Source organism: Grammomys surdaster, unplaced genomic scaffold (genome assembly GCF_004785775.1).
Source record: "Grammomys surdaster isolate TR1022 unplaced genomic scaffold, NIH_TR_1.0 243, whole genome shotgun sequence".
Lineage (NCBI taxonomy): Eukaryota > Metazoa > Chordata > Mammalia > Rodentia > Muridae > Grammomys > Grammomys surdaster.
The window spans coordinates 4,659,854-4,686,870 of record NW_021604688.1 but is presented as its reverse complement, the minus strand read 5'-3'; the positions used below and the strand labels follow the sequence as shown (position 1 = coordinate 4,686,870).

General features: G+C 40.4%; 2 protein-coding genes across 6 annotated transcripts; one reads left to right on the top strand and one right to left on the bottom strand.

Annotated features, from left to right (window-relative positions):
• Positions 1 to 1,539: 1,539 nt before the first annotated feature.
• Positions 1,540 to 15,185, top strand: Zscan30 (zinc finger and SCAN domain containing 30). Its single transcript, XM_028774788.1, has 4 exons — positions 1,540 to 1,569; positions 7,961 to 8,429; positions 8,730 to 8,904; positions 13,174 to 15,185. Exons 2-4 carry the CDS (start codon positions 8,025 to 8,027, stop codon positions 14,193 to 14,195), a joined length of 1,602 nt encoding a protein of 533 aa, XP_028630621.1. The 5' UTR covers positions 1,540 to 1,569; positions 7,961 to 8,024; the 3' UTR covers positions 14,196 to 15,185.
• A 389-nt stretch (positions 15,186 to 15,574) lies between these two features.
• Znf397 (zinc finger protein 397) lies at positions 15,575 to 26,306 on the bottom strand. Of its 5 annotated transcripts, none has more exons than XM_028774789.1 (4): positions 26,123 to 26,306; positions 23,993 to 24,489; positions 23,426 to 23,567; positions 15,575 to 20,575 (listed from the first exon to the last, which is right to left on the bottom strand). In XM_028774789.1, the coding sequence occupies exons 2-4, from the start codon at positions 24,404 to 24,406 to the stop codon at positions 19,581 to 19,583; spliced, it is 1,551 nt and encodes a 516-aa protein (XP_028630622.1). In that variant the 5' UTR covers positions 24,407 to 24,489; positions 26,123 to 26,306; the 3' UTR covers positions 15,575 to 19,580. The 5 variants fall into 5 exon arrangements, with proteins under 5 accessions (XP_028630622.1, XP_028630626.1, XP_028630625.1 ...); XM_028774793.1 differs by having other exon boundaries at positions 26,239 to 26,293; XM_028774792.1 differs by lacking the exon at positions 26,123 to 26,306 and adding an exon at positions 26,017 to 26,114.
• Positions 26,307 to 27,017: the final 711 nt, after the last annotated feature.

The following is a 27,017-nucleotide window of genomic DNA, read 5'->3' as shown; positions in this document are numbered from 1 at the left end:
CAGAAATCCGCCTGCCTCTGCCTCCCAAGTGTTGGGATTAAAGGCGTGCGCCACCACCGCCCGACTATGAAATTATGTTCTTTACTGGTATAGCATCATTGTTGAACCAGAGAAGCACAATAGTAGTTGCATGTATGTTGTGTGTGTGTGTGTGTGTGTGTGTGTGTGCGCGCGCGCATTCTTACAGGAAATTGGCTTACACAAATATAGGAACAGGTCAGATAGTCTTGTGGTGCTCATGTCAATGAGTGTAATGCTGAACTTTGATATTGACGAGACAGAAAGGAAGACAGGAAGAAAGCGGAGGAAAGCAGTCAGGCAAGGAGTCACAAGTGTAGGTCAGACCAATCCTTGAATGAACTTCAGGATAACAGTATTATTATTGGGATTTATTTATTTATTTATTTATTTATTTAGACAGGGTCTCTATTATGTTGCTCTGGCTTTCCTGGAACACATTGTGTAGACCAGGCTGGCCTGGAATTCATAGAGATTCACCTGCCTCTGCCTCCTAAATTCTGAGATTAAACGTATGTGTCTTACTAACATTAGAAAAAAAATTTTAGGACTCTGTGAATTTATTCATTCAACAAGTATCTCTATATTAGACACTGTGCCACAACATGCATGTAGCACTTAGAATGGCCTTCAAAAACCTGAACCTGAGCCCTTTCAGCTTGGAGATTCATGGGGAATTAAGGAGATGCACACAGAATCAAGTGTCATGACTACAAAATTATACAATGTTCAACAGTGAAGAACAAAATTAGGACCAGAGAAAACAGCAAGAGCATTTATCCTTTTTGTTGTTGTTTGCAGTCATTTTTTAAAAAGGCAATGCATAAAAATGACCAGATTTGCCTATATTTACTTTACAATCCGAGTCCTTGAAAGAACATGGGTGTTGGTTTTTGAAGGGCATTTCAGATTTAATTTAGTTATGTATTATATTAGACTCAACATCAGTATTTTGATTTAAACCTTTTCTGACATTCAGGAAAACTAGCTCTCAAAACAATGATCTTCATAAAGTCGAGAAAGAATCATCACCAACATCATCCTTCCTTTACAGCCAGATCACTTTGAGGGAAAAGCACACATGTATTTTAAGTCATTAGAACACACCTTGAGGGAGCTGGAGAGATAGCTCAGCGGTTAAGAGCACTGACTGCTATTCCAGAGGTCCTGAGTTCAATTCCCAGCAACCACATGGTGGCTCACAGCCATCTGTAATGGGATCCGATACCCTCTTCTAGTGTCTGAAGAAAGCGACAGTATACTCACATACATACAATAAATACAAGTCTTTAAAAAACACACACATTGAAAACCTAACAGTCTCTTTCACGCACTGACTTGATTCAACTCTCAAGATCTGATTCACTATAATTCTGATTCACTGCAATTTTATCATGTATTCAGTCACTGAGACACCCCAAAAAGGGCACATGCAGCCATAGAAAAGTGGTCTTCAGGTTTCCTAGAGGGGTACGCTCGTACCTACTTCCGGCGTGCTAGCACGGTGGCTTTCCGGCTTCCCGGAGCTGTGCGGGTAGCTTGAGGAGCGAGGTGAGTGTGAGGGTGCAGCCATTGGGCTTAAATGCCTTCCCGGCCTCTCTGGTGGGGCGCAATCCTCCCATAACCCTCCCCTCTACCCCTCGCTCGGAGTCCGCTTGGGGAGAGCTTGGAGCTGTGCCTAGGCCACTTCGCAGGTTCGCGGGTCGCTTGTCCCTCTACGGGTGCCTCTGAGGTTCTTTTGCACTTACCAGATTACTCTGTCACTTACCGGCGCCTCCTGTGTGTTGGTGCTGGCAGGCTCCTTGCTGTGGAGCCTGCTACAAAACTCTTCCAGGGCTAGCTCTCACCACGGACCTGGCTTTTCCTTTACTAGATACTTTCAAAGCACCGAGTTCTCTGTAGGTTTTAAAATTTATTAGAGTTTTAGAATCTGAGACACGATATCACTAATTACCCAGAGCTCACTCTAGCCCAGGCTGACTTTGAATTTGGAGAACTTCTGCCTCAACTTCTCAAGTAGCTAGATACAGTCAGTCTTGTGCCACGAGGTCTGGCTTTTGGTAATTTGTATTCACAATTAGATATGAATGTGTGCTTCTGTTTAACACATACCACTTCCTGCTGTTAAGTTCTGTAATGGCAGGGGCAATGTCTTGATAACTGCTCAGCCCTTCCTTAATGCCTGTACACAATGAATATAATCAATTTTGTAAAAGCTGAGGCCCTCTTCTAATGAGCACTTTGACTGAGTAAAGCAGATATGAGCCAGCATTCCAGCAGCGGAGTCATCTGAGATTGTGGACCCTGGAGTCGGACCTATAATCCCAGCACTCAGGTGGTGGAAGCAGGAGGATGAACTCGTTAAAGGCCAGCTCAAATATGACACCCTGGCTCCAAAAAAAAAAAAAAAAAAAAAAAAAACCAAACCAACAACAAAAGTAACAGTCCAGATTACCCCACAAGCCACATAAGATGGGGCAATGTGCATATACTGAACAGTGAAATTTACCCTATAGCATGCTGTGAAGGCCGGGTTAACAATGCTGGGATCTACTATAAAGGTGCAGTGTATCATTACTTATTAAATGATCAAGTAGTAACATTCTGACACATTACGTTTCAGTGCAGATACATTAATAATAACAGCCTGCCTCAGCCAGAGGGTTGTTACCCAGAAGTGCCCTGGAGATTTCCTCTTGGTTAGGCGGGTGGCTAGTTAGGAGCCAGGGATTCACCTTCTAGAAGTGGGAGCTGGGCTTGCTCCCAGGCTCAGTGCCTTCCACCTCTATTCCCGTTCACCATTTGCTAGGTGACACCTAAACCCAGCTTTTTTGATCAGAATCAGTTACTTTATACCCTTGCAGACAACTTTGCTTCCTCAGACTTGGATCCTGAGTGTGAATGCTGCCCCGAAACACTGGAATGCCTCTCTACAGTCTTCTGTGAGAGGACGGGAGCCAGGGGCCTGGGCTTGCTCTTAGTGACTCTTCTTTTGGTAAATTTTTCACAAAGCCTATTCTGTAGCCCATTCCTTGTAAAGTGGAATTTGCTTCTTACCTTGGATATCTTACTGGGGCAGTTGTGACATGTGGTTTTTAAAAGGAGGTGCTTTGGGTTGGAAAGGAAGTTTGTTCCTATAGTTCTCAAGAGATGGAGCATGCCTTGATAGGAAAGTCAGAGGGCAGAAAGCACACGGGGAAATGGTAAGAATCTCGGCTGCGGTTGCTATAAGAAGGATCAGGTGAAGCAGCAGTGTACTCTGGGAGATGGGGATTTCCCCGATTGTTTGGCGCTGACCTTGACGAGATTAGTATAGGAAAGTGATGGTCTTGAGGGTGAGAACCTCACCAAGAGCTTGGGAGGAGGGGATTCTGGGTTTGTTGGTTTCCAGGGAAAGGAATGCCCACACTGATGCTTACTGCAGTGGGAACTGGCTAGCCCTCAGAGGGACTGTTTGTGTGAAAGCATCAAAATAAAAAGGCATGCTTAACATACTGTGCAGCACTAGCTACTGTAGTTATGGCATTAGCTCTTTCTAGGAGAGGGAATGGAATCCCGGAATCCCACTATGATTACCTGACTGATTAGGATTGTCTGACTTCAACGCTACTGCTTTTTTGTGAGCTACATCACTACTTGAAACCTGCTAACTGCTGTGGGAATGTTTCTCAGTTTGTATTAGGTACCTGACAGTGTTGACCAGTGCATCTTTGAAATTATTTATGATACACACACATACACAACACACACACATACATATAATACATATATATTATATATGTATAATATATATTATATGCACACATGCATATGTACACACATTCGTATATATGTTCAGTTCTATAATCCTATATATAATATTGAGTGCCATGTGATTCATTGGGTTGAGTGATAGAAATACAGTAATGAGACAAAACAATGTAGTTTGTGTAGTCATGGACAAGACCAGAAATACCATTAAAGTGTGTCAATTAATTTATGTATTTATGTGAGCCTGTGTAAGTTTATGTGGACCATGTGCATGGGAGTCCTTGGAACTAGAGTAATAGATGGTTGTGAGCCACTATGTGGGTACTAGGAACTGAGCCTGGTTCTCTGTAAGAGCAATAAGTGTGCGTAACCAGTGAACCATCTCTAGTTCACCTTCCCCACACCAGTAAAGTGTATTTCTTGACAAAAAGTCAAGTGCTTTGAGAGAAATGCAGTTTCCTTTACCCTTGTCTTTTACACTTTCTTGACTAAGTCAGGGTTCTCAGCGTTGACATCTCAGGATCATCTGTGGATTGTGCTACAGATATAGTTATTGGGATCTGATTTAGGAGCATCTGACTAAGCTAGAACACAGCCCTAGTGAATGAGATGAGTACATTAAAGAGTGCTTCATCCTAAAAGGTTTGTTTTTAAAAAAAATAACCAGAGCCACATGAAGGGCACATATACCCACCTGACAGCCAGAATCAATTACTAGCTAGTGAGTGCTGCACTGTGGAAACCTAGTCTGGCCCATAATTGTGTGTGTGTGTGTGTGTGTGTGTGTGTGTGTGTGTGTGTATACATACACAGGCACACAATTTTCCAAGTGCCCTTGGAAGCCAGAAGGGGGAATTGGATCTTCTGGAACTCAAGTTACAGACTGCTGTCAGCTGCCGTGTATGTGCTGGACTCTATCCCAGATTCTCTGGAAGAGCAGCCAGTGCTCTTAAGCCCTGAGCCATCCCTTCAGTCTCCCATTAACAGTCTTGATAGCACATTACAATCACATTAGGTATCAAAAGTCAAAACCAACAGCTGACCTTGATCAGTAAACTCCACTGTGAGCAGAAGTTGGTCAGAGGAAAGCCAAGTGGTAAGAAATAAAACCCGCAGGGCTTAATTTGCATAGAAGGAAGGGGTTAGAGAGGACTGTTAGATGTGTTGGTTACTGGCTACACAGCCAAATGGCTATTCTGTTGAACACAGGTTCAAGTTGGAAAAGATCATGAGGTGGTTTCCCTATGCTGCATTTGAAGTTCTTTTGAGATATTCAAGAAAATTGATGATGAGGTTGAGCAACTGTGGGTAACTAGGTAGGTCTGGAGATTAGGTGGGGGTTCTAGACTAGGTGATGGGTATTAGCTGAAAATGAGGGAGACATGGAGAGGGACAGTAAGGGGAAATGCTTAGGACTAATTTTATGGGGGCACTGGGAAGGAACTAGAGTAGCAGAAACAAAAACGTGTTATAAACTTCTCTCAGTCACACGTGCCTGAAGAACATGGTGTTGAAGCTTAGTATTTATAATAAAAATTGAGAAAGGACTGGTGAGGCAGCACAGGGTTAATACTGACTGCTCTTGGCAGAGGACCTCAGTTCAGTTTCTCGCATCTATGTTGGCTGGCTCACAACTACCTGTAACTCCAGCTCCAGGGAATCCAATGTCCTTTTCTAGCCTCAATAGGCACTGCATGCATGAGCACAACCCATATATTGACACACACACCTACGTAAAATTAAAAATAAATCTTAAAAATAAATTTTAAAAAATGAGTAATATCACAAATACTGTGATTGAAAGGCTAGAGATGTAGCAGAGTGCTGATCACAAAGTGAACAACACATATCAATGTGCAACCCTGGTAAACGCTGTGATACACCATAAACGTCCGACAGCACGGCACACATCATTTCTTTGTTTCCCTCTTTGTTTATATTTTAATTTATTTGATGTATGTGCACTAGTTGTGTGTGTGTGTGTGTGTGTGTGTGCACTCACAGATCAGAGGAACACATTCAGGGATTCTCCTTTTACCCTTTGTGTTCCAGGTCATACTCAGGTCAGAAGGTTTGGTAGCAAATGTCCCATTCTGTCCTTCCACCCCCACAACTTCCAGACAAGGTATCACTATGTACCCCTGAACTTTCTTAAATACTGACTTATTTAGTAAGAAGAAAAGGTAATTATTCTTTTTCTTATACTAAAATTTACCAGGGTTTGGGAGGTGCTTAGGAGGAAGTAGTAAGGAAGACTGTGAGTTTGGGGACTAGTCCTAGCTGCATAGTAAGACCCTGTCTCAAAACATACACTCTATATAGTAGTGTTCATGTTGTTTATCCATGGATTTATGTTTCGCTATTTATGAAACGTCTGTTAATATCTGCCAAAGCACAGAGGAAATGTTACTTTGTAGAGATCTCTGACCTAACTTTGTTACTGAATAGTTCAGATATGGCACAATCAGCTTCCAGTCACTAGAGTTGCCCAGAAACCTGAAATAATTTTTCTCTCTTTCTTTAGAGACAGGGATCTCAGTGTATAGGTAAGAAATCACTACGTAGCCTGATCTGCCTGGAATTCACAGTTTTTTTCCAGCGTAGTAAATGTTGGAGTACAGGTTTGAAACACTATTCCTAGTCTTGACTCTATCTACCAAAACCCTTATCGAGTAGGATTCTAAGACCTGTTCAGTTTCTGTATCTTCTATCCTTCAAGCTATTATAGGCTCATACCTGAATGGTTGTAGCCCATCTCTTCTGCACACTACTCTGCATGGGAATCAGACCTTCCAGCCATGCTTGTGCTCTTGGGGTTCGACCGCTCACACCATGGATGCCTCAGCTGTTCTACTATAGGTATATTTTCTCTTATTGTCCATTAGTGTTCCAGAGTCTGGCATAGACTTTTAAACCTGGGTATATAGACTTACCTGGGGCATTTACTAAAGCCATATTCCTGGGGATTCTGACTGAATCTATATTAGGGCCCATCTTCCATGGCTGATAATTAAGCTGCAACTGGAGGTGACAACCATTAGTCTGCTATTCCTAAACTCCCATCAGTTTCTTCAGTGGGCCATGTTCTCTCACACCCATTTGTGTCACTCAGATCAGACTGCTATTTTTTATCTTGCAGGCAGCTCGCTCTGGCTTTCTGGATCCCTCTCTGCTCTTAGTCATTGGTCTTTTCCTCATGTTTACCTTCCTTTGATTGTCCTGTGATTCCTTTGATCAATCATAATGTTTGCCTTTTGTTTTCCCAAACTGAACTTAGAGTCCCTTGGAAGAACTTAATATGAGACTTCTGTTTAGCAGTCTGTCTAGTACATAGTAAATTTTAAAGTATTTGTGAAATAACGAAGGGAATTTGTATCTCTTGTGAATAACGAAGGAATTCCATGGCTCTTGTGCTCTTGCTTTCCTTCTTTATGCACTTATGGACATTCCCCATGACACCCATTACATTCTTGCCATCATTCCTAATTTGCAAGAACAACCAGGATTGGTCTGGGCAATCCATTCTGGAATAAAAACAGCTAGTGATCGAGAGTCAGGCAATCCTAGGTTAACGTCCTTACCAATTTGGTGACTTGGGAAAATTCAAGATGCTTGGCTTCTTCATCTGTAAAACATGGGGGGATATTTACTGCATAGTGGTATTGTTGAGACCCAATAAAGTAGCTCCTGTAAACTGCCCACAGCAAGTGTTAGATTTTGAGTTCCTGTCTTTCGGGATACTCCATGGCATAATAGTGCTAAATACCTTGCTTGCAAAGTTCAGCTCTGTCGTTTACTAGCTGTGTGCCTTTGGTCAGCTTTTGATCCTCAGAAGCCTCATTTGGAAAATGGACAAAACCATGATGGTTCTTATGGAGCACTATTTTAGTATTCTTAATGCTATCTAATGTTATTACTAGAAGTCACAAGATTTGGGCCATATTAAAATTTTCTGTCTCACGTCCTGAAAATAATCTTGTGTAATCTTTAGGTCATCATTTGTATGGAAGTGCCCTTTTAGTCAGTTTTCTACACAAGCACTGTGATCACTGAGCTGCGTCCTGTAGCTCTGCAGGTGTTTGTTTTGTTTTGTTTTTTAAATAGTGGTATATATACCCAAATCCTTCATAAACATGTATTTACATTGTGGGTACATGCTTTCCCTGTGTAACATGAACACTGTCCACCTCAGGGGTTCTTTGGATCCATCTCCTCTCTGCCTCAGCTAGGTAGCCTTTCTGATTATTCTGTCCAGGATGTTCAGAGAAACAACAGCCTTGGCCTGTCATGCACCAAAAGGACAAAATAGGCTCAGCTTTGTGAAAGTTGAAGAAAATTGTGTTTGGAAGCAGGACTTCAGTCTTCAGGGAAACCTCCAGAACCAGGAGGTTTTCCGTCAGCAGTTCAGACAGTTTGGGTACTCTGACTTCACTGGACCCCGGGAGGTTCTGAACCAACTGCAGAAGCTTTGCCAACAGTGGCTGAAGCCAGAGGAGCACTCCAAGGAGCAGATTCTAGAGCTGCTGGTGCTGGAGCAGTTCATGACCATTTTGCCTATGGAGCTGAAGGCCTGGGTGCAAGACCACAGGCCCAGAAATGGAGAGGAGGCTGTGACTCTGCTGGAGGAGCTGGAGAGAGAATTTGATGAACACAAGCAACAGGTAAGATGTAAATTCTTTTTTGCTGGTTTTGATCTCGTGTTCAATAGAGAAACCAGGATAAGTAGCACTGGTTCAGCTCTCAGGGAACTTAATCAGTTTCTGTCTCTTGGTAAATTAGTTATTCATTTATCCATTAGTTCAAATCATGGGAGTTTGTAGTACTGTTTTTTGTGTTGTTGTTTTGGTTTTGGTTTTTTTTTCTAGTCATCTGACAGTTTTCTGCTTCTTCCACCTTGCCCTTTTGCTGTAGAGTTTTTCCTCTTATCTGCCCTCAGTCAATTCTGGTACTTGTTACTCTAGGACACAGCTCATGGTCAAGAAATGGTCTACAACGAAAGGACACTCATGGAAACATCGAAGTCTCTGAATAGTCCACTGCAGTCCTTGGAGAACCATTGCAAGAGTGAACCCCAGGAGCCTGAGATTTTCCATGAGAGAGATGAGGCAACCCTACCATTTAGGGTTGAGGATGAAGGTGAGGATTATCGAATGTGCCAAGGCTTACTTTCTTAATGACTGTGACTAAGTATCATTGGAAAGTTCTGCTGGCCTTGAAACAGTCATCAATTGGCTTAGCCTAGAATCTGAAATTTTAATATAATTTTAATGGATTAAAAATAAGTCTTTAATAAGATTTCCTAATACCATATTCATGACTAATATTGTTTTAAAAATATTTTTGTCAAACTAACAAGGCCATTTCTAAGAGGGACAAGAATATTGTCAGAAGCTAAAAGTCTCATAATAACTTGGAAAAGGAAAAAATTAATATTAAAAATCATCAGCTGCAAGCCAGATGTGGTGGCATACACCTATAATACCAGTACTGACTTGAAAGGCTGAGAGGTAGGAGGGTTGCATGTTACAGACTAGACTGGACTACATGAGATGGTCTCAAAGAAGAAGAAAAGTAGCAAGGCATTGACCACTATGTAATATAAATAAAAGTCAGACTCTAGAACATACAAGGTTAAGGTAGAAAGTCCTCAGAAGAACACATACGCTGGAGGATGCCATGTTTCATTTGCTCCTGCTAGGCCTGAGATCTGATCTTGTTAGAGGGTACAATCATAGACAGAGGTAGAGATGTTCTCTGAAATGCTCAGCAGGCTAGATTCAGTAGGAGCCACCTTATAGGGTGCCAAAGGCCTGCCAGGAAATGTGACTTAACATTTGCTGGGAAGCTGCCAAGGAGGACAGTTTCTCTGAGATTTATTGGGGTGTATGTTGTTGGGTGTCCTACATGCTGTAAGAAATGAACAGAAGTCTCCTCCTCCACTGTCCTTCCAACTCTCTCAATTGATAAAATGCACATGCTAGCATGATGCCATTATTATAGATAGGACAATGATAAATTTGAAACAAGGAGGCAATAAATTGAAAATACTACAGGTGCCAAGGATTAGAGTCAAAAGGACTTTAAGTTATTGGCAACATTGATATGGACAGTTAGCCACATCAGGTGTACTAGCCTGCATATTTAACTGCTTCTGATTTAATTTTCACCAGGTCATCTTGTTACCTTCCCATGAAGCTTAACTATATTACAAGAAAGACTCGGTTCATTCAAGTCTCTATCATTTACATGCTCAGTGCAGTTACACTGCAGTTACACGTGCTCGGTTAGTATGAATCTGCCCTAAAATGTAAACTGTTCACTGTGTGTTGATAAAATTAGGAGTAAGAGGACAGAAGCCTGACATTAGACCTTGGCAGTTCACCAGAGGAATCAGATCAGTTATCTACTGAGGTCTCTTTAGAAACACCCTCTGAACTTTCCTCCACTCTGATACTGCCCTCCTAAATATCCTGTGTATTAAGCTGTAGGCACATTAAAATGAATTTTGAAAAATGACTTTATCATACCGCTTGCCTTACAGGAAACTATCTACTAATAGAAAATAATATTTAAATGTCTGTATTAGTTTTTAATAAGTATAATGAGACCTGAAGCAACTAACATTATGAAGAAAAAAGTGGTTTATTAACTCATGCATTTAGAGGTTTAAGGCTATGTTACCTTCATTGGCTCATTGCTGGTTTGGACTCTTTCTGCAACACTATATCATAATGTTGGTTATGAGAGTATAGACAGAAGCAAGTTATCACATAGAAGCTGGAAGCAGAGACTGCAATTCTGGGATCAGTTCTTCTTGCAAGAACTGACCAGAATCCTATGAGAAACACCTTAATCCTTTCTGAGGGCATTACAGTTGACCTTGGGGTCTCCTAACAGGCCTGCCTACTTAAAGGTTTCATCAGTTGACATCACCATACAGGGGACTAAGCTCCCAAGAGATAAGCCCTAGAGAATAGAATCCAAACCATAACAATCTCTAAATCTTTTAGGGCAGATATATCTAGTCTCCTTTTCTCTCTCTGGTTTTTGTTCTTTTGTCCTGAACCTGATACTCAATATATAGACCAGCCATGTTCCTCTGCCTTCTTGAGTGCCTGGGTAAAAAGTTGGGTGCCATCACACCTGGCCCTTACTTGGTTTTATTAAGGTCTTTACAGACTCTGCCCCGATTTACTGCATCATAGGTTGAAGCTCTTAGTACCTTTGGGTGTGACCATACTTTTTGGGCATGAGATTAAATGGGAGGCTACTGTCTCCATTATGTCTGCTGTCATTTGGGGAACAGGAAAAAAATCTTGTTTTTCTGATTTATGCATCCAAGGTCAACCTTTCTCTGGTCACATCCTTGCACTTCATGTACTTACTGTATTTTTGTTGTTCTGTTTCTTAGACTATGCAGACCAGACTGGCCAGGAACTCATAGAAATCCACTTGTCTCTGTTTCATAAGTACTGGGATTAAAGGTGTGCACCACTATGCCTGACAAGTGCACACTTTTATGTCTTTATTATATACTAGTGGTTTGTTGAGTATTTTATTCTTTTTATTTGAGATATGGGTTACAACTCTGACTGTCTTGGAACTCTGGATGTAGGCAAGGTTGGCCTCACACTCAAAAATCTATCTGTCTGTCTTTGTCTCCTGGAATTTAAGATGTGTGCCACCATCTAGCCTTTTCCCATAACTTTTAAGATAAGTACAACCTTGAGTAACTAACTAACTAACGATTTAAATTTCTGAAATCCAAGTACAGGATACATGATTTCATCCTTGTTTTCTCTGATTTTTCATAAGGAATGATAGAAAAGGAAGCCAGCTTGCTCTGAGCTTTGCTAGGCATCCACTGGAATGCTACATTGTTTTCAAGCTGTTGTGAAACTTGAATATCAGAAATACTTATTTCATGTAAAACTATCCCTTTCCACAGGTGAACTAAAATGAGTTTTAAATCTTTTTTTTGTTTTGTTTTGTTTTTTTGTTTTTGTTTCAGTGCAACTACAGCTTTGCTTCCAAAAAGGCAGGCAGGTAACTTGGGAGAAAGACCTGAAAATTTGAAGTCAGCTGTCTTTAATCTTAACTGTCAATTAGTAATCCTGTAGCTTCCTATAACCTTTGAAAGCTTTAGTTTCCTGGTTTGTGAAATGTATATTTTTAGAGGATTTTTTGGTGCAATAAAAACCCTTAAAAGAACTCAATTTATATTAAGTATATCTAGTAGTTCTTGTTTTGAGATGCTGGAAAATTTTGAAATAAAAGGACATGCTATAAGATAGCTGGACTAGATTAGGCCCTTAGGCACCTGTTTGTATTTTTTTTTTTTTGCCATTTATACTTATGAGATGAATTAGTAATACTCTTAATTGACCTAGAATGAGTAAGGAACCCAGAGCATTTCTTTTTGAATGCTTTTTCTTTCTCTACTTACATTTATAGTTGCTTATATACATATATTTTTATATATTGCTTATGTTTATATAAAAATAATATATATTATATAAAAACAATATACTAAAATATAAAAATATAATTATATATGAACACATATAAATTTTGTAAGTAAAATTTTTATATAAAGTATATATATGTACATATATAAATTTACATAAATATACTATTTATATTTGCCCTATTTAGAACCTGCAAGAATTTGCAAGTGCCTTCTTGCTTTCTATGTCCTGCGTCCTCCCTTTGTCCAATTCTTATCCCACAAACATTTTATAGTATCACGTACTCTCCTACTTTGCGAGATGTTGCGCTGATGTACAACTCTTAAGACATTTTATTCCTGGTTATCTTGTATCACCTCTCCCCTCACACTAGCTTATCTAGAATAGTCTCTTCCCGTTCTGGTTTATGGCTGGTATGAACTGTTTGCCTCCTCTAAGTATTGTTTTCTTGTTCACTACTCAACATCTCCAATACTGACTTACATTCTTGTCCTTTTTATTCTCTTGAGTGCTTCTCTATTGGGAAGCTAATTGTCATTTCCCTAGCCATATCCCTTCCCCAATCCTGAAGCTCAAATCTAGGGCCTTGTGTTTGCAAGCACTCTGTCATTTGGCTGTATGTCCATCCCTGTTTTGTTCTAAAAAAAAGATTGCATGTTTGCCTGTATGACTATACATGCACCACCTGCATACCTGGTCTCACAAAGGCAAGAAAAGGGTGTTGGAGCTCCTGGAACTGAAGTTAGGGATGGTTGTGAGCCACTGTGTGGGTGCTAGAAACTGAAGTGGGTCCTCTGCAAGACGAATATGCACTCTTAAATCTCTAAGCTACCTCTCCAGACCCAGCACTTAGCTTTTCCTTTGGTTTACTTGTTGTTCCTTCTCTAAAATTTTTTTTAACATGAAAAAAAATGACATGTATTATTCACATTTTTAGATAGCAAGATGGTGACTGGGAAAATATTGACAGCAAAGCAAGAAATTATTGAATGTGTTGCATCAGTGGCCATGGCATCTCCAGGAAGACTTCCTAGAGAAACTTCTCCAGTACAGATAGTTGAAGAAAATATGGGATATCTGGACAACAATGAGAAGCAAAGAGGAAGCAATGATACAAGCAATAAAACGAGTCAGCTTTCTTCTCAGGGAGGCTGTCTCAGTTTGGCAGCCTTTAACAAGAAAACTTCAGAACAGAACATCTTTGAGTGTAATGAAGGTGAAGGGATCCTTAGTCAAAACTTACATGGTACTACACAGCCCAGAACTCACACAGGGAAACTGCTCTATGCCTGTGTGGATTGTGGGAAAGCTTTTTGCAATAGATCAAAGCTGATTAGACATCAGAGAAGTCATACTGGAGAGAGACCTTATGCGTGTAAAGAGTGTGGAAAGGCCTTTGGTTTCAGAGCAGACCTTGTTAGACATCAGAGAATTCACAGTGGTGAAAAACCCTATAAATGTTGTGACTGTGGAAAAGCTTTTGGGAGTAACACAGGGCTCATTAGGCATAGGAGAATTCATACTGGAGAGAAACCTTATGGTTGTGATGAATGTGGGAGAGCCTTCAGCCAGTGTTCTACTCTTATTCAGCATAAAAAGATTCACAGTGGAGAAAAACCTTATAGGTGTGATGAATGTGGGAAAGCCTTCATCCAGAGCTCTGCCCTTATTCAGCATAAGAAGATTCACAGTGGAGACAAAGGCTATGAATGTACTGAATGTGGTAAGGCTTTTTGGACAAGTTATGTTCTTAGGGAACACCAAAGGATCCACACTGGTGAAAAGCCTTATAAATGTAATGAGTGTGGAAAATCCTTTAATAGAAGTTCAGCACTCACTGTGCACAAGAGAACTCACTCTGGGGAGAAACCTTATGAATGTAATGAATGTAGGAAAATATTTAGACATAGGTCAGGCCTTGTGCAGCATCAGAGAACACATACCAGAGTTCAACTCTGAGGGTAAGTAGTTGTACAACTGTAAAATGCAAAGAATTCACTTTGAAGGTGAGACTTCACAGAAGATAGAGAAGTTTCCTGATAGCAGGACTTTGGTCATTCCAGCCCAGTTCTGTTCGGTAAAAAGAGATCCACACAAAATGCTTGCATATTGAAAGAATTTTATCCAGAACTTGTCTACAAAGAATGGTATTTTCTAAGGGAGGAAAAAGATTGACCCATTTCTGGATGAGGACTCTCACCAATCAGCTCTTCATCCCACTCTCCACTGCAGATAGAACTGCCGTTGAACACCTTCATGTAAGGCCATGATTGAGGCACAGATCCTGTAAGATCTCTTTACAAGATCTGTCTAAAGCATTTGTGCCTGACAGGAGAAAGTTACTGAACGCTGAAATGTTGAATTGAGACTATGAAATGTTATGTCCTGGATCAGTTCAATATCTGAGGAATGGAAGATCATTCTGTACCCCTGCTAGTTGCTTTCAACCCTGAGCTTTCTGTTGCAGTCTACTTCCTTATTTGCAATTCTGCTGGGCTTGACCATTGGAAGAACAGGTTTGGTCACCACCCTCTCTAAATTAAGGGCTAGCAGAATATACATATTTATTAAAACAATTATTTCGGTAAGTGTGTGGCAATAACTATGGTTCTGTTGGAAGACGTATCAGGGATGTTATCTATGAGTTACTAAATATTTCTTGGATGTGACATTGAGATCTAAAATGTAGAAGCAGCAGCTTGGCTAATGGCAGAACAGAGGCATAGGTCATAGCAATACATGGCACGATGAGGAAAGGATATGGAGACATTCCTGTATCGTGACTTCACTCCAGTTCCTTCTGGAGTTGTTTTTGACCCTAGTTCAGAAGCCAGGTTGGTTTCTTTTCCTGTTGTAATAGCCTGAGTTGGATAATGTAAAATGTTTCATATCATAAGTGACCTACATGATGCAGTATTCAGAATTAGCATGATAAAAAATAAAACTGGTAGCCGGGCGGTGGTGGCGCACGCCTTTAGTCCCAGCACTTGGGAGGCAGAGGCAGGTGGATTTCTGAGTTCGAGGCCAGCCTGGTCTACAGAGTGAGTTCCAGGACAGCCAGGGCTACACAGAAAAACCCTGTCTCGAAAAACCAAAAAAAAAAAAAAAAAAAAAATAAAACTGGTATTTCTAAAGTCATACATGTATACCAAGGAAACAGCATGCATTGGAAGCTGATGGACACTAGAGTCTGGAGAGCCTCTCAGCATTAGGTTTGCTGATGATAAGCCACTTGAGGGAAATAGAGTCAATCCTTCAGATTCTACAAAATTCTTCCTTGATTTTAATTTGGCAGTTTTAATTAATCCACAATCACTGAGGGTAATTTCTACCTAGGACAGTGTACCCTTTTTTTTTTTTTTTGAGAACTTGTTAATAATAGCTATTCTGAGTAGGGGAGGTAACATTGGATATGGTTCTCACTTCCAAAGGTTGTGCAATTATCATCTAAGATCTACCATAAAGGGATCATTCAAATGGACAGTGAACTGCCTTTTCTTACAGGTGACAAATGATTCAATGTTTTAAATATCATTTAATCCCTTTTCTAATTGTGTTGATAAGTCATCCATAACTCCATTACCCTTAGCAAAATTAACTTTTGAACTACTTCCTATTAGAGTTTTTCCCTAATTCTAATATTTTTGGTAAGAATCTTTAGTAATTTAACATTTATATTCAGTTTGCACTTCAACTGCTTAGCAGTATCAGCATGTAATGGGAATGTAATAAAACTGAAATTTTAAAGTGTTGCTCTTAAATCATTCAGGTAAAGAACAGAACAGCATGAATGGAGTTAAGCTGGAGGGTGGAAAGAGAAGTAGCAGACTTCTCTTTCTGCTCTATTTCCTGGATTAAACAAACAGCATCAGGAAGCACAGACTTTAAGCTTGAATTGTTGGAGGAAGGGGATGAGAACAAGAGCTTTTAAAATTCTCATACTAAATTTACCTAGATATCCTCCTTCAATACTAACAGCTAAGAAAGACCTTTGGAATGACTACTTTAAAATTATGTGCATGTGAATGCAAATGCCTGGAGAAGCCAGAAGAGGACACTGGATTCCCGTGGAGTTACAGGGGTACACCACCCAATGTGGTCCTGAGAATGGAACTCTGATCCTCTGCAAGGACAGCCCTGCTCTTAACCACTGAGATGTCTCTCTAGTCCCATGTTTTGAGTAATTTTGAGACAGGGTTTCACACGAAGACTAGGCTGGCCAAAGAGATGTGACTTTCTCCTTGGCAGTTCACAAACAAAAGTGGGTTATTAGGCCATTGTCAAATGCCTTAAAAGTTCAAGTCTCTCAGTTTTGGTTGCAGGTGGTGGAAATGAGGAAGAAACTGATTTAAGGCCCATGTAAGGCATGTGCTTGTTTTATAGACTTTTTAGACAGCCACTGGAGCAAGATGGAAAAAAGCATGGAGCAGAGAGAAGGGCATTAGTTAATTTCTTTCAGAAAAAAGCTGTTGAAAGACAAAACAACTTTTTCTTTCAGCTGATGTTGGTGTCTGCTCCATTTCATAACGATTGAAACATAAGATCATCATCTTCATCTCTTTAACATGAGAATATAGTCAAGATAACATATATGACTGCTGAATTCATGGAAAAGCACTAATGACCAAAGCTCTTAATCACTTACAAGACACACTTTCTCAGCCATAAATCTTTAAACATGTAAGTTACTTGCACAGGAGGTTTGAAGGGGATTCTTTTAATATTATAAAGCAGGTAAGTGTGAATTCATCAACAGTGAAAGATCAGAGTTCAGTTTGTTTGACTTGAGACAGGGATGTTATAGAAAGCAAGTACTTACTTTAACAACAATTTTGGGCTTTTCTGTTCCTTACCAGCCTCACCCAGGGCTGGGGATCTAGGGATTAAGCCTGGAGCCTTAAACATAGTAAGCTTATGATTTATAACTGAATTATATTCTCTAGCCCTTTGTTCTATAAGCAGTATTAGGTTTTGTAGTAAAACTTGAAATAAGAAAAAAAAGCTCACATTACCTGTAACTTTACCACCCACAAGTAACTAGTGTAACATCTTGACATTGTGTATTTCTGTTATTTTAATGCATGTGTTTTTACATGGGATCATATTGTATGGACTGTATATTTAATATATTATGAATGTTTAACACATTTTTAACAGCTTGTAAGACTGGATATTCTTGGTTTAAGTATATTTCTGGGTAGAATTTCAAAGTCAAAGGCAGTGCTTAAGGCTTCTGGTATTGGTTGCCAGAGATATGTATTCACATCCGTCAGCAAGAGAGTCCCAATTTGCTTGAGTCGTTAACTTTATATGAAAAACAAGTATCACTTTCATTCTTACTCCAATATGATTGTAAGTTGTACGACTGGACATATGGATTGTTGGCTGGCACTTCTGGGATCTGTTTAAATGTTTGTGAGTCTTTTTCATGGACAATGTAACATGCTCCCAGAATAGGGTTCTGACCTTGTAGCTCACAAATCTCCATTTCCTATGTACAAAATAAGATTTGCACTAATGACTAACACATACACAAAGCTCTTGCCAAACACCTGTTACATTTCCTCTTGATCTTTGTAAGAGCTCCAGAGTATTTTCCTTTTGTAAACATTATCCTACTTAACATCTACATTAGGCATTTGGCTCATTATTTTTATTGGTTAGTACATACTCACCTATAAATGTCTAAGACAATTTTACTTTCATATCCTCATAAAAATTATTTTTCTGTTTCTACATAGATTTGAGTTTGGTATGTTATTCTTCCAAACAGCTTTTTATTCCCAATATTTTGAGATGGGGTCCTAGGTCCTATTATGTAGCTTAAATTGCCAGGAATGCTTCAACCTTTTGTCTCACTGTCCAGAGTACAGGCATGATGAGGCTTGAGTTGACCAACCTCCCCCTTGCACTATGCACTAGGCTTATGGTATTCTTCCTGAGGGGTTCCTAAGAGGGAAAGTGCTGACTAACAGTAGTTACTACTTTTGTTGTTTCTTCTCGAGCATGGTCCTTACATTTTTTTTTCCAAGATACTGCTAAATATTGCTAACATAAAACATGTGTGAGTTATCTGGAGAAAAAGCCAAAGACCCAGAAATTGACAATTTTTTGAGCACTCGAGCACAGTCATGCTAAGATGGAGAAATGGTGGAGAAGCAGCTTTAGATACAGTTGCCATCGAACTCATAGTCTTTATCTAGGTTGTTCTCTTCTATAGTCCACTCCTACCATTCTTTCTGTAGAAATTTAAATGTCTCAGATTGGGCCAGGAAACCACTTATTAGCCTTCTCCATTAGGGCACACTGACCAAGACAAAGCTCTTCATGGTGCTAAGGACTTGAGGTTTTTATCTTCATAGGCTCATCTGCAGTCCTTGAGTCTGCCTGCAGTCATACTTCTCACAGATGTGATGCAATTCTGACCTCAGTAGGCAATGTTCTATGTCTTGTTCCTGCCATTAAATAAAAAGATCTCTTCCTTTCTTGTTACCTGGTTTTCCTTCCTAGTTAACTCCTCAATCTTCATATTTCAATTTCCTTATCCAAGTTCTTGGACAAGGAAATGGGGAAAGTGCTTAAGAAGTACTCTTAAAAGTCATAATAGACTGACCACACTAAGTGTTATTACCTGACTGGTAATAGCTAGTAGACTGTAGAAATCATTTTCCCCAACCCCATTATATTCCTAGTCCCTGACACAAAACAAGAATTATAAAATAACATAGGACTGCCCACTTGCCTAGCATTTGAAGCCCTAAGTTCAGTTCCCAGCATGACAGTGGGAAACAGATGAGACTCTCCACTTGTATAAATTAAATTAACTTTTACTTTTCAAGCTCATTTCATTTTGGGTCTGTCTTCAGATCAACAAATCATCAATGAAACTTTTCTCACTTGTCTTGTTGACTGCTGAGTAAAAGCTTTTGAGTTCTTTAAGCAGTCTCTTAATGCCAACCATCCTGTCTCACAAACCTGGTACACTGATGGAGTGGCACAATGAAGCTGTTTCCCATGACATTCTCATAGAAAATAAGGTCTCAATATTGCATTACTTCTTCTTTTTTTTTTTTTCCTGAGTATTCCCAATGCTAAGAGCAAAATTCAAAGTAATGGTCTTATATCTTTTTCTGGTAAGTCACAGGAAGTTTCAAAGAAAATTTCAGTAGCATTGGGGAAGTGCTGCACAAAGCAAGTTAGATTGACTAAAGACTGTTTTTTTAAAAAACTACCTTTATGGAATTGTGCTCCAAAGTCAACCTTTTCAGACAGAGAAAAATATACCAATGTATTTACGAATCATTGTATTAAGTTACTTAATAGCGTGGACTCTCTGATGGCGCATCAACACTGACCTGTGCCTAAAAGCCTTCCCACATTCATTACATATTCATTACATATATAAGAGTGGATTCTCTGGTGCTGAACAAGGGCTGAGCTCCTTTTGAAGGTTTTGCCACAGTCATTACACTGATAAGGCTCCTCTCCACTGTGGATTCTCTGATGTCTTATGAGGTTTGAATTCAGACTGAAGGCTTTTCCACACTCATTACATTCATAAGGTTTCTCTCCACTGTGTATCCTCTGATGAGTAATCAGCTCTGAGCTCTGCTTGAAAGCTTTTCCACATTCATTACATTCGTATGGTCTCTCTCCTGTATGAATTCGCTGATGTCTAATAAGCTTTGAGCTCTGGCTAAAGGTTTTCCCACATTCAGTACACCCGTAGGGTTTCTCACCAGTGTGAATTCTTTGATGTATAATTAAGTAAGAACTTTGACTGAATGCTTTTCCACACTCATTACATTTACAAGCTTTCTCACCTGTATGAATTTTCCGATGTCTAGTGAGAGCTGAGCTCTGATTGAAAGCTTTTCCACATTCATTGCATTCATACGCTTTTTCACCACTATGGATTTTCTGATGAATAATAAGATATGACCTCAGACTAAAGGCCTTCCCACACTGATTACATTTATAGGGCTTTTCTCCAGTATGTATTCTCTGATGTTGTGTTAGAGAGAAATGTTGTTTAAAGCTATGCCCACATACATCACATCTGTAAGGTCTATCATCAGTAGAAACTTTCTGACATGTTACAGAGTTTGTACTTAGAATCAAGCATCTTTGAGATTCATCATGATGGTCTCTCTTTGCTAAGGATTTGTGTGTGAAGATCACTTGACTAAAACTGCCCCTGTGGAGAGGGGAACTTCTTTGCTGCCACTCTAAATTGCTTTTGTGCTCACTGACACCTCTAAATGAAGGATCCCAAGAGAGTTCTGGTTCTTTTTCTTCTGAAATGTCTTCTGTTGCTGTTGTTTCATTATTCTTAGGATCTGAAATGGTCAAGCAAAACAAAATTAGTAAAACCCCAGAATTTACATTTCTTCACATATTCTGAGAAAGAATTTTCCTATGTTCTCCACAGGTTAGTCTGATACTTCTGGACTCAAGGGATTCTTCTACCCAGCTTTCCAAGTAGTTGGGATTATAGGTCATCTACACTATGGCTAGCTTAGTCTCTTTTTCTATAAGAGAAAAATAGAAGGGTCTGTTTACAAAGATGTCATTGTCTCTGGGCTCTTTTCTCTTTCCCAATGCCAAGGTCTACACTTTCCTTTTGACTCTCATCTTTTCTTCCCTTTAAGACTTCAGCTGATCACTATTATTATTTTCAATCTCTTTCTAAATTGACTTCCTGTAACAGTTAGTTTTTCATTATCAACCTGACGCTATCTGGGGTCAGCTAGGAAGAATGTCTCAGACTATTTAGATCAGGTTGGCTTGTGTGGATGTCTTGGGGGGTGGGGAGTGTCTTGATTATGTTAATTGATGTGAAAAGGCCCAGCCCATTGTGGACTATATAGTTTTTGGATATGGGTCCTAGATTGTGTTAATGTGGAGGAAGTTAAGTGTAGTAGTAGGCATGCATGTATTCATACTTTCTCTGCTCTTTACTGTGGATGTGACTAGCTGCTTCAAGTTCTCAACACTGTCTTAACTGTCCTTTAATGATGAAATATAATTTGGAATTATGAGGTTAAATAAACTGTTTCCCCTCTAAATTGCTTTTGCCATGGTTATTTTATCAGAAACCCATAACAAACCTAAGATAGTCCCACTTAACAGCTTAAGCTGAAATCACCCTTCCCTCCTTAAAATCCAAGCTCCTTGACTATGTATCTGTTGAGCAGTCTTACTTACATTCACAGTAAAATTTCTTTAAAGGGTTTCCCTAGAGTTTGCTGCGTGGTTTCTAGTTTACCTTCTTCTTGAACTCTGCTACTTCTATTGATACAAGTCTTGTCAAGGTCACCAATATTATAACTGTATATAATTGAATGGGTACTTTTTGGATCTTAGCCTTTCTATAGCACAGAGACCCACACTTTCCATTGTTCTGTTTTTCTTCTTGAGACAGGGTTTCACTTGAAAGCCCAGACTGGCATCAAACTTAGGGCCACCCAAAGGTAGAATTAAAAATGCGAGATACTACACATGACTCTCCTCTGGGTGCTCCTCATACCCTTAGCTTTTCCTTTTCGATTTTAGAGCTTGTAACTAAAAAACTATGTTCCCTCAGCAGCATTTTGGGTTTTCATGTATTATCCTCATGGTTGAAACTCTACCCTAGGTGTCAATTACTACTTACATTTGAGCTCATGTCTTCTCAGATCTCCAATTCCACTTCAAGCTCTAGACTGTCATACTGGAGTTTTGCTTGTATTTGGACTCAAATGCCCCATATCAAACATCAGATTCTTTTTTCTTTTCCACAAACAATACCATTATTAATCAAGTTGTTTAAGAATGAAACTTGAGTGCTGGGTGGTGGTGGCGCATGCCTTTAATCCCAGCACTTGGGAGGCAGAGGCAGGTGGATTTCTGAGTTCCAGGCCAGCCTGGTCTACAGAGTGAGTTCCAGGACAGCCAGGGCTACACAGAGAAACTCTTTCTCGAAAAACAAAACAAAACAAAACAAAAAAACAAAAAAAAGGAATGAAACTTGATCATGTTCAATTTTTTTCTCTTTCATGATTTGCTTTTAATGATGACCACCTAATAGATTTCAATTTCAGTCTCCTCTATGCCCCAGAGTAACACAGGTTTTCTCATTTACCGTGGCTTCTTGGATTCCAAGTCTGTTAATAAACCTCTAAACTTGTGTTCACTTTGGCAGTACATATAATAAACCTCTAATCTTGTCTTTCTCAAATCATTTCTATACTCTGAAGCCGAGTTCTAAGCCACAAATCCAATAATGTCACTTCCTTATCCGTCCCCCTCTACTGTGCCCTTTACAGGTAGGATATGAATAGTGTGAAATGAGGAACAACTTGTACCTCATTTCCTCCTTTAGTTTCTCCTTCATTATTCCTTATCAGTTCTCAAGTCAGACTGAGCTACTTATAATTTCCATAATGGGTTGTATTCTCTCACTTTAATAGCTTTGTACTACCTATTTACCTGGATTTCTCCTGCTCATAATTCAAATTATATTTAGATATAATGTATATTCCTTCCTCCAGGAAGTATTCCTTGAGTATTTCTTTAAGCTTTATTCATTTATTTATTTCTTTTTAGATTTATTATTTCATGTGTACAGGTGCAAGTATGTTATGGATCCTGTGCATACATGGTACTGGAGGTGGTCAGTAAATGGTGTCAGATCTTGAGTTACAGATGGTTGCTAGCTGCCACTTGAGAGCTAAGAATTGAACCCAGGTGCACTTCAAGAGCCACTTAACCACTCTTAACCACTAAGCCAACTTCCAAGCCTCTGTGATTCTCACATTGGCTTGCTGTCACTTTACGTGCTGCCACATCACCCAAAGACCACACATTCCTTAATTTACTGCACTAGGATGCATCTGTTTTTCTGTGAACCACTAACAAAGGTCTGAAAATTACTTGAAGATGGAAACACAGTATCAACCACAGTATTAGACAGTTTTAGCACTCTACAAAGTTATAAAACGGTTAAGTGACTCAATGGCAGGGAAACTCATACAAGGAAGGATGACTGCAATTCCTGTGAGGGTCGCTGAATACAAAGCTCTCAACTGAGCACCTCTGGTTTTGATGAATACAAGTGTTCACATGCAACAAGTTTATAAATGCAAGTCTGCATCTTCAAAGCCAGAGACCTAACTTCCATAAATTTGAAAATAAGTTTCTATTCCTACCACTTTTAGAGGAAAGACAAGGTTTCCAGGATTTCAGCTGTGTCTTCAAAGGCCGGACTTGGATGCTTGTTGAATCTTGGGATGTTCTGAGATATGACAAATCTTTCCATGACACTGATGGTCCTTGTAGATTATCTGGGACCTGAAACCAGTACAATATATTAGTAAGAATCTTACGTGGTGGGCTGGAGAGATGGCTCAGTGGTTAAGAGCACTGACTGCTCTTTCAGAGGACCTGAGTTCAGTTCCCAACAACCACATGGTGGCTCACAACCATCTGTAATGGGATCCGATGCCCTCTTCTGGTGTGTGTGAAGACAGCTACAGTGTAACTCATTTACATAAAATAAATAAATCTTAAAAAAGAAAAAAGAAAAAAAAAAGAATCTTACATGGTTAATCAGGCCACTGGCACAGACGAAGGAAGGGAGAAAAAGGGTAGAGGAGGTAAGTATGTGCTACTGTGACATCCAGGTCAGGGCTCCTCAGACAACATTCTAACCAGACAAGATACTACAACGAGGGCTGCAATTTCCCCCCCAAAACACATCATCTCTCTGTTCCTACCTGCTGCCCTGGATCATCAAACTCTTTCTCCAAATCCTCCAGCAAAATCACCGCTTCCTCACCACTTTTTGGAGCATGCTGTTGAACCCATAGTCTCAGCTCTTCAGGTAGGATGCTCAGGAACTGCTCCAGCACTAGCAGTTCTAGGATCTGCTCCTTCGTGTGCAATTCTGGCATTAGCCACTGATGGCAGAGTTCCTGGAGTCGTCCCAGAGCCTCGCGGGGCCCAGGTGTTTCATGATAGCAAAACTTCCTGAATTGCTGACGAAATAGTTCTTGGCAAGACTGGGCACTCCCATTCTGTTTACATTTCTGACTCCAAGAAAAGCTACTATCTTCTATTTTCACTAGTATTAACTCTTCTTGATTATCCTGAGGTTTTAAAGTTGAAATTGCTCTGGATTCCATAGTCATTCTGGGCTGAAATAGCTTACAAAAAGCTTAGTACAGTTGGGTTTTGTGCTTGGGGAGGAGTTTCCTAAGTAACCTCTTCTTTCCTATAATACATGAAAGCATTTTAACTTACAGCATAGAAAAAAAAACTCCAAAAACTTGTAACATTGAAAGTAAACAGGTTCAAGACTAAGTATACTGATGAAGCATTAACAATCTTCTACAAGTCTTCTACTGTGTAGAACTCTTACCATTGACAGAAAAACTTTTAGAAGTGTAAGAATGCAATATTAACATGATTACACAGTGACATTTTCTTTTCCATTATCTTTCAGTCCTGATTAAATTCATGACTATAAACCAGAAATTTTCTTAGTGCTGGTAATGAACTCAGGGCCTTAGGAATGGTAGGCAAACACTTTCACTGTGCTAGTAAGTTACATCCTTGCCCCCCCTGACAGTGAACTCAGGTTCCTCACTATGCTAGACAAGCATTCTACCACAGAGCTGCATCCCCAAACAGAAGATTTTAATAAAATACAGTCTGCAGATTTTTCCTGTTTAAGACAGGGTCTCTATGTAGTCCAGGAACTTGCTATGTAGACGAGGCTGATCTTGAACTAAAAGCTTTCCTGCCCCTGCAGTTTTTCCACTAAAGGCATGCAGTACCAAACCCAGCTTTCAGCAGAATCTAATGCTAGCTTTAAATTTTTTTCTGTAGCTACTGTTTATAGCATGTACTGCTGGCCTGCCTTTAAGGTAGTAACATTTTAAAATCCACACTGAACATAAATTTGTCTAAAATATTGTGTATTTGCCATTTGGTCCCATTCATATACTGAAATTTTCAACAAACATGGAGGCCCTTACTTTGTGTGGGCTTTGTTCTGAGCCAGTATTAAGAAAAGGATTGGCTTATGAATGAATTTAGTGAGGGATTCTGTAACTGTAAAATGCTTAGCTTGGATTAAAAACATGCTACTATGGACACAAAAAGTCAACTTCAGCTCTCAAAAGCTTGAGGGTTTTTTTTTTGTTTGTTTGTTTTTTGTTTTTTCGAGACAGGGTTTCTCTGTGTAGCCCTGGTTGTCCTGGAACTCACTCTGTAGACCAGGCTGGCCTCGAACTCAGAGATCCGCCTGCCTCTGCCTCCCAAGTGCTGGGATTAAAGGCGTGTGCCACCACCGCCCCGCAAGCTTGAGTATTCTAAATTCAAACGAAATATGGTAGTAATCATTTACTAGATTTGGAGATAAAGAACTACACGACCTAATGTATACAGAGACTTGTATGCACCTTCAATTTATGTTAAAACCCGGCCTGAAGCTCACAAGGCTGAGCGGAATGAGAGCCCTCTCCACCACCGGCCAGGGCAAGAGAGTCTCCCAGTTTACACACTAACCCAGCCCCACTCCCCTATCAGAGAAACCTGACCCCTGTCAAGTAGCCTAAAGTCAGTCTGCCTTGCTTGCCCTACAAGCGTCGGGCGCGGGTCACAAGAACTAAGCCTGCATCCTCGCAATGCTGCAACTCCTGACCCCGTACTGCCTGGCGCGGCGTTCACACGGCTCTCACCCAGACGCCGACCCGCTCTGCGCTCCTCAGCCGCAGGGCCCGCTCCCTCGCTCTACCTCAGTCCGGTGGGGAAGGACCCCAAGCGCCGACACCACAGCTACGCGGACCGGCTAACAAGACACCCGCTCCACACCTGTCTTCCTCAGCACTCGCCGCACGCACCCTATTTTTAGCTTCCGGGTTAAAGCGCGGCGTAGGCGCGTGCCCGAGGGGGCACCACAGGGCTGTCCAGCCGAAAGCGGCGGCTGAGGGGGGTCTCTTCAGGATCTGCCACACACCTTCCCGCCGAACGGAGCCCCAGCTACAGAGCAGGAGCAGCCGGGGCAGCGGACCTTAGCCACAAAGACCTGCGGCACATCCCCGCCCCTTCCGCTCGCCTGCGCCCGAACTTCCGTCTGTCCCGCCCCTCCCGCTCGCGCGCACACGAATGTCTTGCCCCACCCCACCCCGCGGGCTGGCCACTGGCTGTGCTTCTTTGTAGTGTCTCTCCCTTTTCACTCACCCAATTTTCCAGTTCTATAATCAGATTTTCCTGTCTTAACAGCTGTTTTTCGTGGGCTCTGATTAAAGAAAACCTGTGGGCAAATAACAGAAACAACTAAATACTCTTTTGTTAGCCTTGAAAACAATGTCCACTAGCCTCTAGAACTGTCAATAATCATAGGAATTGCGAAATAATAGGAATTTTAAAATACCAAATAGATGAGGGTGAGCAAAACTTCCAAGAAAGAAGCTACATCTTCGAATTAACCTTTGCAAGGCTGACTGATTAGAACTTCAATAATTTGGAGAGTTTGGGATTTTGCAGGTCCAGAGCCAAGTTATCTTGAGCCATCTTTAGCCCTCTTGTTACACTCCTGTGGATATGACCTGGTAGTTTTGTGGCCATTAGGTCAATCACTTGGAATGTACAGACCACTAGTTTTCCATTGACATGTCTTAGGAGACCACTAGCTTTCACTCACCCCAAAGCTAAGTGTTATCAAATAGTGTCCAAAGCCTGTAGCTAAGATTTCTCCTCTCGGTTACAACCCACCTCTGATATCTTTACCAATAT